The following is a 16,372-nucleotide window of genomic DNA, read 5'->3' on the forward strand; positions in this document are numbered from 1 at the left end:
TAGCGACAAAAGACTCGGCCGTGAGTTCGCAAAGATTCGCAATTATCAGTGAAGTAAACCTTTGAATAAACATTCCACGCTGCAGTTTTCGATAAAGGAAGATTGTTTATTCGGGGCATGAAGAGACCCTTTTTCTGTAGTGAACTCTCAACTTTTAATATCGTGAATTGAATCCAATTTATTTAGTATATTTGCTTATTGCATCAAGTAATGAAAGGAAGAAATCGAACAATTTAAATATTATTTAAAAACAGTTTTATATAAATGAATTTTAATACTTTCTTCCATCATTGGAAAGAATAATGCATAATAAAATTATAATTAATTAATCAATTAAAACATAAATGATAATTTTGCATGCTTATTTGTTAGTTACACGAGATTGCGAAAATCTACTGCTAAACGATTTTGCAGTGTACTTACATCATAAATATATCTTGAAACGGTGTATCTGTCACGTGCAGTAATGGAAAATACGCAAGTAGTATAAAATTACCACTAATGCATGGTCCAAAAAGGTTGTTTTTGTTGAACAACATGAAAACTCGAGAAAATGCAGAATTTTATCGCAGAGAGTAAATCGTAATTAAAATAGATCCGGTGTGTTGCTTATCCGCGAGAAATGTAATCTCGCTTTTCGCTATTAAACCTGTCGAGTGCACGGCTTTCTGAATTTTGTAAGAAGGAAAATCCGTGTCCCGTCAGAATGTATGTTGCAAATTAATACAATAATATTATATTTCTCTTTTTACTGACACTATGAAAAAAAAAATAATTTTTGCTGATAGCGTAGGAGAGTTTGAAACCAGTTGTAATATTTGCAATCGATTGAAATTAATGTTTGCGCTGTATATCATTGCAATGAATTATATATAATTCATTGCAATAACGTCACGAGAATCCATGCTGAAATAAATCTTTCCGATTTAGATTCCAATACATCTCTATAATGCAGACGCTTGAAAATTCTCCGTAAATTATTAAAACTGACCTCGAACTTTTTTTTTCTAACGACCGAGTTTTCTTTTAGCCACTTCGAGTGACAGGAACAAATGCATAAACTTTCATATATTTTGCCATTCTGCACATTCGCGATTTCCGAACCGCCTCCGTTAATGACTTCTTGTGCGCGCACCTCATTAACGGGGAAGAAGTCTGATTGTAATTATCGGTGAAACGTCTTGGAACGACCCCGACTTGCTCGGCTTCTCTAATTGCCAATGGCTTACGAGAAGGAAAAATCATTCCAGAAACACTATCTCGCTTCTGCAGCTGTCTACAATTACGCCTCATTAAGTGACGCGCGTTCTCTCGCAAATAAGTACGCGTAGGAATTAACGAGAGATGCACGCCCGTATAGTTGCGTCCAAGCAGTTTATTGTTGAAGGCAACGATCGATCGAGCGGAATATGAGAAAAGAGGATAAAAACGGCAATGGCTAAAGTAACCGCATTTGCTCCGTGACAGAACGTAAAATATGAAGAAATAAATATTCGAAGGAAATATTTTCCGTTTTCACAAACCTTGAGTGAATGATTAATATTGAATTTAGTGGAACACGTTCTGCGACGTTAATAAATTACCAGTTTAAATTTAAGAACACAAAAATTGAAAGAATGTTGCGGATAGGTCGTAAATTAATGAAATGTATAAATTGCTGAAAGTAATATCAAAACCACACAAAATTAATTTGTATGATGGATAAATACCAAAAGTGAAATAAATAATTGCAGCCTTGGCGAGAGATATGGAGCGCCTTTTTAATAATTTGTGGCCAACCAAACATTTCGACAGTTTAAAATTGATGAAGATAATTTAATTCTCATCATTTATAAATTATAATTATTAAGGTATTTTTTAAATTTGTTTTATTAAACTTTGTTTTACTAAAGCATCTTGAATATTATTCTCAATCTTCTAATCTGTAAATAGTAATTAATTATTTGATTTATCAAGATTTATTTGTTAGACTCTGTCTTTGATTAAAGCTGTGTATACATATGAAATAGTTTCGAACGAATCCAAATCATTTGTATCTCCGTTCAGTTATATTATGCTCAATGCACACAAATGAATTCATGGAAATGTGTGCTTGTTTCTACTTTGCATTTTTACCAACGATTTTATGCTTTGTTTTTATGCGTAAGGATGACATAGGAAAAGTTTACTTCTCTTTTCTCGTATTGTTCAAACATTTTTAAGTGTAAATGTACACAGATGCTCTTTTAATCATAAAAAGTATGACTCGCAAACGTGTACGAAAAAGTAGTAGTTTAATCCATATATTTTTTCACCTATAGTCTCAATATTGTTAAATTAATTATTTCTAAATGTACGTTAATGTTAATAATCAACACGGCAACATACACGTATATTGTATTTTTAAAAATTAGAAAAGTTTAAACTTAACATCAACAAAGTTCTTTTAGCAAAATATAAATTAATTTTTAACATAAAATATAATTAATAATATAAAGCTATTCTTTTATTACAATTAGTTTCGAAATTCAGACTATTAAAAGTTAATTTTACTAACCTTTCTCGCAGTATGCGCCTTCATAATCGCCGGTGCGACACTCGCAGATCGGTCCGCTGTCCGTAGAAATGCAAATGCCACCGTGCTGACACGGATCGCGAGTCTCGCAAGCATCCGTCGTATTCGCCATATTGCGTAAACTCTGTAACAGACATTAAACCATAACGTTACAACAAATATTGGATATCCAAATTATTAATAGAAGCATTCAAATAGCGATACATTTTTTTCGTGATGAGATTTTTAATGAGATCATGAGTAGTAAAATTCTAACTTCAAATTAGCAACTGCACAGTGCAAGCATTACGTCGAGGGAATATTCACGTCGAACATTAAACAGAATATTTAATTTAAATTATATTTGCTATGTATGATTTTAAAAAATTCATCGCGCAGAAGAAAACTTTTTTGTCTATATTTATGATTATACGCATTAGTATACAAGCGTAATTAAATTAACGTATAATACAACTGAATGTGAGAAATAAAAAATAGAAAAGAGTATAGCCTATTTTCACTATCTAATTAAATGTGTTGCGTCATATATCACAGAAAAACTGCATAATAAGTAAACTATAAGTATATTTTAAAGATGTCTTATATAATGCAAATGCTCTGAAATTATTCCTACTATTGCGCGCTACAATTTTCGCGTCGTATTATGCAGCAGACAGATTTCCTGGCACGGATATATTAGCTAGAAATATAACTTCTTAACATGAATCCGAGAAAGATTCAGAGTGCAATAAGTATAGGTAAGGGCATGGAAGTAAAATTTTTTTATTTTCTGCTTTACGCGATATTTGCTGCAGTATTTCGACATTCAGCTGACGCGGTCATATTTAAATATTTAAAAATGCATTAAGATAAATCTCGTTTTTGAGATACTAATTATGCTTTTTTACTGGACTCTCTTCATATAAAGTGTGATAAATACTTTTAAATAAATTTTCCTTAAGCATTAATGATACTCCACATAAAATTTTTATTTAAGCAACATTGTTGCAAAAATATCTTTCCCTTTGTGTAACAAATAATAGATAATATATCTGTGTGATACGCTCACTTGCAATATCGCTAGCAATATTCATTGTGATATTACGCAGCGACGAAAATTAAAGAGAAGGTAGAAAAATAACGTACTTTAGTTAGAAGAAGAGCTTCGCATTTTTTTAATTTACATTTATCTTTATTTCGCGACCTTATGCGCTGTTGTTCGGGGGCGACGAATAATAAACGAACGCGGAACGCGCCGCCGCGGTAAACATCTTTTTTTACGATTCATTTATCTTGACAGCGCACTTTCAGCACTGCAACTCACTTTGCACCGCGCCGTCGCGTTTTAAGTCACGCAAACGAGATTTTTTTCACTCCCAGGAGCCGGCCGCAACCGACTTTTATGGATGCTCTTTGCACTGAGAATAAGCGGGACGTTGATCTTATTCTTGAAGTTCTTTAGACGTTGGTCCCAACTCGATTTGAGTTTGTAGAATTAGATAGAAGGAATTCGCCGCGGATCACTTTACTTCAATGTGAGCTAATTTCCAAAAACTGCACGAGATTTCTGGTTTCGATATTCAGGACATGCTACAACATAATCTTTATGTATATACTTGTAGTTGTCTATTTATCCGATTTGTTATGCACAAAAGCTACGTTTGACGAATACACTCACATTAACTCGAAAATTTTTATTTAAAACGGCTTAAAATTAGAAATTTTACACTATTTCCCAGATATTTCATAGAAGAAGATGATCTCGCAGCGATTGATAAAATATCCCTAATTATCTTCGCGAAAAGTTCGTCAGTATTTCCGTCGAAGGGTTAAGGGTCAGATGAAACATTCTTAACTTTCGCGAAAACAGCGTCTAACTTGCGAGTGAATTTATCTTTGCGCAACAAACATCCGCAAATCCGGCTGATAAGACAACCACGTAGATCACGATCCTCATCTCTCGCTCGCGATGCCAACTTCCACCGGCGAAGTTGGCGGTATGTACCTGTTGGCCGGCGGATATAAATATTTGAACTACCAGTCTCTCAAGGATGCATCGTAATTTCTATTTGCTAGAAAATCACTCGCGCGTTTGTGGTTAAATTAACTGCTAATGTAAGTGCAAGTTGCATTGTTCTCTTACTTTTTCAGAAAATAATGGCCTAATTAGTCTAATTAATAGCAGGCTTTTCTTAGTAGCCAGCGAGTTATTAATTATCTTTCACCCTCGGAAAATTTTCCTCGACATTTTTTACAATGGCTCGATCGCGAGGAATTTAGTCAGTGGAGCGATGCGGATGCATGTGTCAGGTCACGGGGTCAATCGCGTCGCTGTGCTCTATTATCGCGGCCAGGTTGGGTTCGAGAATTGGCAAATGGCCATTGCAGAATACGAAATGGTAATCTTAGCGATGACGCGAAACGAAAGAAGACGATATGGGTTAACTGCGTCGTGCATTGAACATGTGAATGGCAGCATATACATATATGAAGAAATTGGGCTTTTTTCTTAACCATAAATTATCGAAGAATACGTATTAGCTTTAAATTCAGACATTACCGTTTTAGAGATAGATGGTGCACAAGGAATATTACAGTGCATGAGTTTTATACAAAACGCGCAATTCTATTTGAATTGGTTTTCTTTGCAAGCATTTGTAGTATTGAGCACGCTCGCTTTTAATAGAAATTTAATTTCAAGCTTAATTATCCAGTACAATGTCGACAATAGAAAATTATACGATAAGTAATATTCTTTTTTAATTACAAATTCAATCGAGTGTTAATAAATAAAATTGAGCATTGTGAAATTTTGTCTAATATATCTGTTTTTGCGCGAAGGTATAAAGGGGTAAAAACTTAGACTAACGAGTATAGTATAGACTGCACGAATATGGCCACCAAGCCTGCTTAACGAGTCGACCGCATTAATCATATTGGACCACACGGCGCAGAGGATTGTTAACGAGATTTCCTGCGAGAAAAGCTAATTGACGTCTAGTCGCGGCAAATTGCATTTTCGATATGACCCCAGCTTAGCCGTTCCTGCCCTTTCTGTAGTTAGCAAAATAACACAGTTGATTATTTCGGCGCTCCGGACCAGATATATTATATTAATTGGTCGTTTATTTTAATTAAATGTACTTGTTTTAATTTTTTGCGTTGCAATGAAATATTACTTTCAGCTTTAAATAATAAGATTAATTATTATTAAGATTAGAATTTTATTTTATAAAGGTAACAAAGTAATAAATTGAGAATTTATGATTAGAGAAGAACAAGTAATACCATTTTTTCATTCGGAATAAAATAAAGTTTTGTATAAAATTATTTTCACGTAATTTTAATTTCGTTTAATTCAAGAAAAGGGTACCTAGTACCTACAATTAAAGATTTAGATAATAAATAGATGATGAAAATAATTTTCTAAATTTTGCTCTTTCACAAATCAGCCTTCCGTATAACTACATTTTTTTCAAAATCGGTTTATACAAATCAGTTTTCATGATCGCGCACTAAAGATGACCTTATTTCAGATCGACGTTTGTCACATCATTTAATTTATAATATATGTATATCTAGTACGTATTATACATCCAGCTTGGTTCACTAGCTCTTTTATCTCCTTTGTTTTGGAACAAAATTAATTAACTGCAATTAATCCAGCGTGCACGACGGAATTTGGTAAAGACAAAAGCTGCATGATGTTTATGAACTATGCGCAGCATAGTTGCGCAAAGTATGTCTATCGCGCTATACCGACCGCAACGCGAGGGAAAGTAGGTACTCAGATAAATCAAGCGATTTAATTTCGACGGGATTAAACGGCGCGATCGGCCCATCCTCATGTCGGCAAGTTTTCTATTCCGACATGTATAACAGTAATCTACCCATACCTATATAGATTAACGGGTCGTAAATTTGGTAAATCTTCTTAAAACTGAGCAGTCAGCTTTTGTCCTACGATGATTATGAATCGAAAATCTATCACTCCCGGAAACGTTATTACACACCAAGCGCGTGGTAAATTCTCTCCGTGTACGTGCGTGCACGTGCGATTCCACAAAGCGTTGAACGTGACTATTGTGAAACACGTATAACGTAAGTCGTAAGATGCAGAACGATTACGTATGCGTCGCCAGGAACGATACAATTTTCGTGCGACACGAGTCATCCTGTCTCCGAGGACTCCGAGGATGCACATCCCAGGTGCAATGTGCATTCTTCCGACCGCAGAGCGTACCGCGAAATACGCCGGGGAACTCGGGCCGCAGCAACTCTGATAAAGTCGGAAGAAGGGGTCTTGTACCCCGACCCGTCAGATTGTCGACAGAAACTAAGGCAATAAATAAGGCACCCTCCGCGCAACTGCGGGAGCAAACTGCATCTCCGCATGCCGACGAAACTGCGCCGTGCCAAAACTGCGCTATTTGGTTTTGACCGCGAACATGAGAATCCCGGACAAGCGTTGCGCGACCTCGGGGCATAAACCAGCGGAGATACAGAATAAGTTGCGTCAAAGGGAACTCGCTCGTTCGCCAAAGTTCGGGGAGGGTTCGGCGGTGCAGTTTATCGAATTAACAACCGCGATGGCTAACCGCGTTAGCATCAATGCAGTGCGATAGGGCCAACCTGCTGATTGCATAATTCATTCGTTACTTCATTGATTACTGTCGCTCCGTGAACAAGTACCACATCTACAAAATTAACTCTCCCTTTAATTTCCCACAAAAAGTTGATTCGTAACAAAGATAAAAATATCGTCGTTATCATTTTTTATTTGATTTTAAATCAAAATGAAAAAAATGCCCCAAGAACTTGCTATTTTAATTATGAAAGTAGCATTAATTATTATTAGCCGATATCACATATTACAATATAAAGATACACAAAGATATATACAAGCATGTTTATTAATTTGTTTTCATCACGATTTCTGCAAGTTATTGTGCATTACACATAAAATATGAAGTTAGAGGATATAAATTACAGCTTAACGATTTCATAATATTCGATTAAATAAACATATAAAGGTCTATAACGAAGTTGACGTTGACTTTGACTAAAATCGGAAAAGTCTGCAACTTTACTCGTCTTAAACTTTAAATCTTTCTATTAAACTCGACCGATTCCCTGACGCGGTCCTAATAAAAATTCATATTAAAGTTCTGAATGCGTACTATATGCAATGGTTGCGACTATTTGAGATGTTTGAAAACATCGTAACATAACATTAATAACAGGCTGATGTATAAATCTTGCAGATGATGTTATTCGATAAAAATACGTGTATTTCATACGAGAACCCATATAACATATTACATTAACGTGAAATCTTTGCTTCGTTTACACATTTTAATTAATATAATGCACACCGTAATCAAATCGCAATATCACAATGCAATGAACAATGTATGTTTTCTGAAGAATTATTAAAGTTTGCACAATGCATTCAAGCAATATATTTTTGCCTTTATATAGTTATTATTTATCGACTACTATTATCTGCTGCTTTTTATCCGCTAAAAATACAGAAAAAAAGTACCTAGAAATACAAAATCCTTATTTTTTTAAGTATAGGTAAGTAGCATCATAAATTTACCGTATTTATTCGAAAAGATTTCTTAATATAAACTCATAATTTTATTTTAAAAAACCGCAAAAAAGTCTACATGGAGAAATAAAAATTCTACATCATAAATCTATTGTTAAAAATATATGCTCTACAAATACACAGTTTTGCTGAAGTATCTACTAGCTAGATATAGATCTGAAAATAATTTTGTTGCACCATCAAAATAATTATGATAGGTCGCTGAAATATAATGATAATGCTGTAAAAAGTTTTGACATTTTAGCATCAGTTTAAGTGTCCTACATAATTATTTTGATGGTCCAACAAAATTATCTTTAGATCTGTATCTAGCTAAATTTTTAGATACTTCAGCAAAACCGTTCTTTGTACTATAAATACGAAATTTATTTAACGATACCCACATTGATACGATCGATGTGCGCACATTCATATAAAATCTGTGTTACAAAGAGCAAAGAACATTTAGCCTCACCGCATTGTGCATTTCGAATTTAATAGTAAATTGCGCGCTCAAAGAGGCACGAAATACAAACGCGTATATACTGCTGTAACGTTGCTTGAGATGTTAGGCGAGTGTTTCGCAGAGTTCTCGACGATATAACAGCTGAACGCAATGTCGCGGTGCTTCGAGTTTCACCAAGCTTCGATACCGCAGTCTAGCCGCTCGAATTCGCGGATTTGTTCCTAGGCAGCCTTGTCGTCGGCTTCCATTAAGGAATACGTGGTAAATCTTTGGGCCCACGATCCTTCACGCACGGGATATGGCGAAAGTTTGCAAACCGATTCCGAGACTTGTCACGGAGTTTACGATATATATCCCCACCTCTTGCCCGTAGTTTCCATCCAATTCCTGTGCACCGCCGGCATCTCGTTTCCTCGAGATGTTGCCGATGGCGCAACGAAATTTACCGGCCAGTCAGGACTCTGGAAAGGGTTTCCACGCTAGTGGGATCGAATTGAAGACATTCTAATCATTGTTGTGTACTTCTAGTTTTAGCCCTCATAGTTAATATTATTACACGTCAAATAAAAAATTTACGTGAGATATTTGGACAATATGTCTTAAGCTTATGCATTTTTCCAGTACAAATTAGATATAGGTTTCGACGCAGAGAATTAATAAAATAAATATAAAACATTTTGTAAATATATAATATCACATTTTTCCAAAAAGAATTTGGCAGTGAGTGCATTAAAGACCTTTTTGCGAAAAAACTTTAATTATCGCTTAAATATTGTATTTTGTAAATGAAAATTTCATCTGACCTTCTTTCAAAGCATTACATATGCGACTGCATGGATGATTAGCTACATATAAAGATTAATAAATCACAGAACTAAAAAAATATAAGAGACACGTTTTCGAAAGTATATGACTTCATTATTTTTATTCTGTATTGTACAATCGCAAGTCGGATCGAAACGTAATTAAGCACATTAGTTACGTTTAACAGCCTGGACAGTCATTATTATTAATTGGTTTTAACTGCGACGCAAAAGAAAAAGATGAAAAGATTCGCTGCGTGTTGAACGAGATTGTCAGGGCCGTTACCGTATCTCCCTTTTTTTCGTCATTATCCGCGCGAAATTATGGAGAATCTCGTAGCATGTGAAAATTGTTTTAACGAGTTGCAGAGATTGCGGTGTATAACAACCGTCCCCGACTGCAAAGTACTTTAGCCTCCAGCCGGAGAATAACTGGAGGAGGCCGGAAACTAAATACGTTTACTGCGGCCCATTACAGGCTCTCGCGTAGGGCAGAGGCGTGCATTCGCCGTTCTCGCCGCGCACCTGATGAATATTACTGTCTAATATTACCAGCCGTTATCGCCCATTTCCCGGCCCTGATTGAGGAAGAAACGCGACGTTGAAATACAGTTGCAGATTTGATCGAGAACGTAATACCATTACTCGTTTTTACGAATTTGGAATGCACTATAGCTTCGAGAAGTAATATTTAATTTAACGTGGTGTAATTCTTACGCGAATGGTCCATTATTCAATGATACTGTTTTATTATGGAGTTTTAACTCTTCTGATCTCTAGTCGAAGAAACAAGAATAGTCTTTCCGAAAGTAGAAAAAATTTACTTCACAAAAAGTCATTATTCAGGTCAGTTGTTTGCAATTAAATAACTACTGTTCGATATCGAATCTTTTTCTATGCCGCATAATATCCTTCGACGGCTTCTGATTTATTTATCGCGGACAATCGATATTATTAGCTTTCCGGACGTTTCCCGCGAAGAGCGACACAAAGTTTTCGAACAAATACGAGTTCCATTATTTCATTGAGAGTTCATTATATATTCATTTTGTCGCGAACGTGCTGCAGCATTTTCTATCGAATGTGAATTTTTTGATCCGTCAAAGATTTCCGTGATCGGATGATTGATGGTGATATGTCTGTGAAAGAAGTGAGAAATGATAGAACAAAATTCTTTTTTTCTATCTTCTTTTTTTACTGTATTTCAATCAACGTATATTGATATTGTATTACTCTTAATATAATTATAATATTTATGATCCCTAGAAATCACGATATGAATTTTACCACTTAAAGTTTTTAGCATTTCATTACTGCAATGCTTTATATAATTTCACACTTGCTCCTAATTATATTCGATATGTAGCACATATTAATAAAAAATGCCGAGAAGATCTCTTTTTAGTTAAGTTCATTATTAGATAATTGTATTATTTAATTTTTAATTAACACTTATTCTACATCATTAACACTTATTCCACATTTCCATCTAAAATCAACATTTCCATCTAGAACTAATAGTCGAAATTGCAATTATTTATTAATTATTTACAAAATGAAAAAAGAATCCAGTATAAATCGATTGAATTCAAATTGTAACATGCAAATAAACTAATTTATTTCGACGTGCAATGCAAGATAGAAATATTTAATCTTTTCTGACCTGACAAATACAATACACCTGCAATCGTAGAAACCAAAAACCTTAACATTTAATCGTGCAGTTATAACGTAACTTTCGGTTGGACTTATCGTAATGCTTGAACAAATTTTAATTACGGCCAATCTTTTTTTTCCGCTCTCTTCGCGGTATCTTTATTCAATGGGGGGAGCGTCTAACTTCGTTCTGTACATGGCTTGGCCGTATTACAGGCGTGATTACGAAAGTTGTCAACTTGATTAAATGGTTCTGCTTCGGCCGAAGTTGGCTCAAAGGGATAATCGTGTGAGGTGTCCGCCCGGAGCTACGCTAGAACTTTCTTAAACTGGACGGAGATTGGAAGACTCGTTTTCGCGAAGGGAATTCGGCGATACTGTTTCAGTCACGGCACCGGCGGCGCCGGCGCCGGCATAATTATAAGCTACCGGAACTTTGTAGGTAAAAGTTCGAGTTTTTCCACGTTGAAGCGAGTCTTCCTTGACCTATCGCTCCTTTTATTTTGTTGTTGCGCGAACAGTGTATTAACTCTACTCTATTTAATTATACCGCGTTAAAAATGCAAACGCTATTACGTATGTAACAGCTTCTAGAAATTTTTAGTAAGTAACGAGTAATGGACCCAAGGGAGAAGCTTGAGGTAGATCCTCGTCTGATCGTGGCGCGCACATATTTACTTAACAAGGTAAAGTGGCGCTCATTAAATAGGAGTATTGCTGATTTATGAGTATCTAGGGACGAAGATTGTTGCGAATAATACATATACGTAAATTTACTAATATTTATTCAACATTAACCATATTTGCACGCTGCAGTCTAATATTTTGATGAATAAAATGAATTTTTCGTAAGCTCTTCAGATCGGGGAATGCAAAGCATTAATATTTTCGATCGACAATTATCATACGCGACTCAGTTTCTACGCGAGCGAGCTTAACTGGCGAGATTTATAAGCACGGAAATGAAATCAGAAAATGAGCCCCGCGCGATCAAGGGCGCCGTGACACGAATTCGGGGAGGTGGCAGCGAGGTTTAAACATCGTCCCCATCGTCGCCAACAGGGCTGGTTATTAAATCGTGCGGCTATAAATTGCCGCGCAATTTCCCGCGAAACTTAGTCAATTTCCACGAACGTGAATTCCCGCGCCCGTGCCAACAAGTATTTATACACCCACGTACGCCTATTTGGTGCGCATTTCGGATTGCATTTTATTCCGCTGTTTATTTTCACATGCTCCTTCACACTTCGTCAAACAGTTGAGAAGAAAGATAATTGTGGTTAGAGAATTCCACTCATTAACAGTCAATTAAAACGATAAATCTATGCGAATGGCGTGACATTGCCATATAAAAATAAATTACAATCTCTTCTCTGCTTCTAACAAGTAACTGCCATATAAATCTATAAGTAAGATCCCTACACGATGTAGAATTTAGAAGCTCACTTATGTGGGTCGTTAGACGTCTCAAAGGTCCAATCAGCCTAATGTGAATTCGTACTTTAATACGAGTTGGAAGATAAAGCCATGCCTGTGGGATAACGTCGGCGGGTGACGCTTCGTTAACAGGTGATCGTAATGAAGCCTGTATCGTATCGACAACGCTCGTTTTCCACGTCGGCGTGAAGTCGTGTAACTTCGTTTGACAGTGTAATCATTCTCCCGACGGGACGATGTAATACCGTGGGATTGATGGTTCCGCAGGTGAGCTCCATCTTCGAGTGGTAGATAGACTCGACGTCGAAGCTAACCCATTTTTTTCTACTGCAATGCGGCACGATGCAACTAAGTATTACATTACGTTACTCGACCCGCTATGACTAAATATCTCATCGTAAGTGCCTTTCCGTGTGAAGTACTTTTATTGCGCTTAACTTTTCAGTATGCCCGTGCACTCTGATTTATTGGCGCTATGAACAGACTTCCGAGTACAACTTTAACAAAGAAATTTATATCGAGCGCGACAAGCCTCACACGCTCAAAATTTTTCACACCGAAAAAATACGCTTTTACGTGGATAATGTATGTAAACTAAATAAAAACTCTATTTTTAAAAACGTTTTATCCTACAAATGATTAATTTTAATATGTAAATAGAAATATTTCATATTTCTACTAATAAAGGTATAAGAAAAATATGCAAAGAAAATAAAGAACTTACATAAATTAAATCTAAAAGCATGTAAATAAAGTTAAAATATATTTAATTAAATCGCGATTATTATTTTTTTATTTTTAAATGCGAGAATCACGAGAATTCCATGCGGGACTCGGCACGACATTCACTTGAGTGATGTCAAGTCTTGAACCTGCACGTCGTTGGGCGACTTCATTATGATCGGCCGTTAATCGAGCGTCCCTTGAACATTAGCTTATCGTTCGACCCATTAAGATCGGAATGATTAGAGATACGCCACGGTGTCTGTACCGTGCGCAGTATTATCAAAATCTACACACCAAGATATGCCTTGTAACCTGATCGTTTACTAATCAGGACTTCGGACCTTCTAATTTGCAGCAAATTCGAGGCACGCGAACCCGAATCTACCTTTGATATTAATCCATTCGTGCCCGTATTTTCGAAAATATCCGCTCGACCTGGTCTTCATGCAACTTTAGGAAACTTTATTGATCCTTAGCCTTTGATTCAGCACTTACGCGCCGGTTAACAGTTTTCATCAAGTTCTTTGGTCATCGTAATTAGAACTTTTAAGTCTAGTTAGGATCGAATCAAAAGTTATAGAAGTATAAGGTATAGAAGTTTAATTTCACTTGCATATATAAGTGAAATATATATACATATATATTTAATTATAGAAATAATTTTTTTCATGACATTTACCGCAATTCTAAATCACAAATAACAAGTTTCGTCTATATAAGCCATGTAATTAATAAAATTACAATAAACAATAATGTACAAAGATAATATATTTATCTAAAATATAAAAATATTATATGTTATATTTATATATTATATTTATATTTATAGATATAATTATATTTCAACTAAATACGTGATCAAATAATAATATCCGTATAACATTCAGTTGTTATTTATCAAAAACTTAGTTGAAGAAAATCAATACTTCCAAAGAAAAGTTAAATATAAAATTTTATTTCACGCAATATCAGCTTATTGCAATCTCACTATTGTTGTTATTTAATCATGACAGCTCGATTCTAGTATAGCTTTAACAAAATGTGTAGAAATGCTACTGCATGCACGTGAAATGAACATCTCATTTGACGTAGACACGTAAACAATTATTTACTAGAGTTCTGATGAAAATACCGCTTTGCCTAGACGCTCAATAGGTCAAACGTAAAGGGAATCAAATATGGTGAGCACGAAAGGGCAGATGGTTATATACATGGATGGTTGAGAGAATGTGTACATATAACAGGAATGACACAGTTAAGGTTCATCCAAATTGAAGCACGCGTGCACTGTAACGGTATGAGTGTACACGTACGTCAGCTTAAAAGCTTCCTGTTTAAACTTGTGCAACTTCTCAGCGCGTATACATGTCCCAGAGCTATTTCACTTTGCTCAGATTTTGTTGACAGTCTCACAGATGATCCTTTCGCAATAAAAATTTGGATATATACTGTCTTTTATTACACAGTCGTTTTGTTTCTCAATATTTTTCTCTCTAATTAAAATAAGGATAATTTTGGTATTAAATTAGGCAGAGAGATTGTTAGACAAACAATGTAATTATGATTCACAAATAAGAAACACTCTATAATAATACAAGAATTATAATCAGATATTTGGAGCAAACTTCAACGCTTTAAAATCGTGCGAGGAAAAGGGATTTAAACATGTTTATATTATAAATATTTAAATTTAGATTAATTAAAATTATAATTTATGTGATTTGTGAGAGAGAGTTGATTGATTATATTTATAGTCATGTTATACGTGTAATTCTACATAACACGACTCTTATTATTTCTCCTCTGATTCATTGTATTTTTTGTATAACGCAAATACGATTAATGCCAAATTTTACTACATCCATTTATGGATACAACTAACCTTTATTACAAATATTGACCCATGCTCCATGCAATTGCGAATTGAAACGCACGTAAGAACCATACGTTTTGCAATGCGCATGTCGCTTATGTATGCCGCGCTCGTGAGAGAATAAAGGCAGTCGAGTATTCAGGGTGTCGTTTTATCGGGCTGACTATAATTCCGAACGATTTCCGCGGGGCGACTGAAACAACCGTGAAGCTCGTTTGCAACGCTCGTATTGTCGCCATAAACGTCGCTCCGAGGAAATCGAGTTCACCTTACTTAAATCGTCGCAAAAGTTCCGTTGTTTTGCGAAATAAATGAAAATAAACGACGGTGTATTTGCTAGTACAAGGGTATTTGCTAGTATCCTGTCCGATTATAGGCGCTCAATTGAGGGGCTAAATTAGATAATCTTAAAAGGAAGGTAATCGCAATTTTTTCTTCCTCAGATTAAGTAAATTTCACAATCGCTTATCTACGCTATGTTAATTATTTTGATTATATTGCAATTTTGACCATGCGAACATATGTAAAATATTGGATATATTTGAAAAGTTGATCACTAACAATAAATGTTACAATTTATAATTGCATACTGCGAATTAGAGATTATTTTCTCCTCGAATATTAATTAAGATAGGTAGTCACTGGCTGATTCTTCCGACGATAATAGATCTATTACGTTAATTGAAGTATCAGGCCGCGGCCGAGAGTTTCAGATTCATTAATGTTTCACATATCGCAAGGTACCAGGCTACGAAATGGGTCACGTTTAGTCGCGACGAATCTAAGATGGTATCTCTCTTGTTGAAACATTCAATCCGAGTGAGAAGTTAGGTGATATCCAATGTTCTTCATGCTAATGACGTAATAGCAGCAAAGCCGAGACCCTTTTAGTGAAAAAGTTAATTTTCAGTTTATCACAGCTTGCAGCAAGAAGATGGCAGGAAGATAGAAACGGGACAGATGAATCAAACCAGGACATCATTTTAAAGATGGGATACTGAATTCCTGATAAAATTCTATAAAAGTAATGTCGAAATTTAGTAAAGAATATACGGTATATTTATTTCTTCGAAGCTTAGTTCGCGAAAAATCCTTTTTCAATAATTTCTAACTTTAAAATTATAGATACTCCGATATCCTTGTTAACGAAAATTTCCTTTCAAATTCATTAGATAATCTTATGGTTAATATTGCACATTAAGATTGCGAATATTCTACATATTAACAATCATTCTCTTAGATCTAAGTGATATTACGTGAATAAGCGGATGTTATAACAATAGAT

The 16,372-nt window shown here is 35.2% G+C and overlaps 1 protein-coding gene across 4 annotated transcripts in view; it reads right to left on the reverse strand.

Annotated features, from left to right (window-relative positions):
- Nrx-1 (neurexin 1) overlaps window positions 1–16,372 on the reverse strand; it is a 204,550-nt gene that overhangs the window by 117,818 nt on the left and 70,360 nt on the right. For 3 of the 4 annotated variants that reach the window (XM_071698596.1, XM_071698595.1, XM_071698594.1), the window contains exon 3: window positions 2,537–2,678. In XM_071698596.1, the coding sequence (XP_071554697.1) occupies window positions 2,537–2,678 (142 nt within the window). Of the gene's footprint in view, window positions 1–2,536; window positions 2,679–6,546; window positions 6,680–16,372 lie in introns of those variants that run through there. The other variant, XM_071698597.1, reaches the window with a different exon arrangement.

This window comes from Temnothorax nylanderi, unplaced genomic scaffold (genome assembly GCF_030848795.1).
Source record: "Temnothorax nylanderi isolate EJ_2023f unplaced genomic scaffold, tnyl_v1.0 TNYL_tig0016_pilon, whole genome shotgun sequence".
Taxonomy (NCBI): Eukaryota; Metazoa; Arthropoda; class Insecta; order Hymenoptera; family Formicidae; genus Temnothorax; species Temnothorax nylanderi.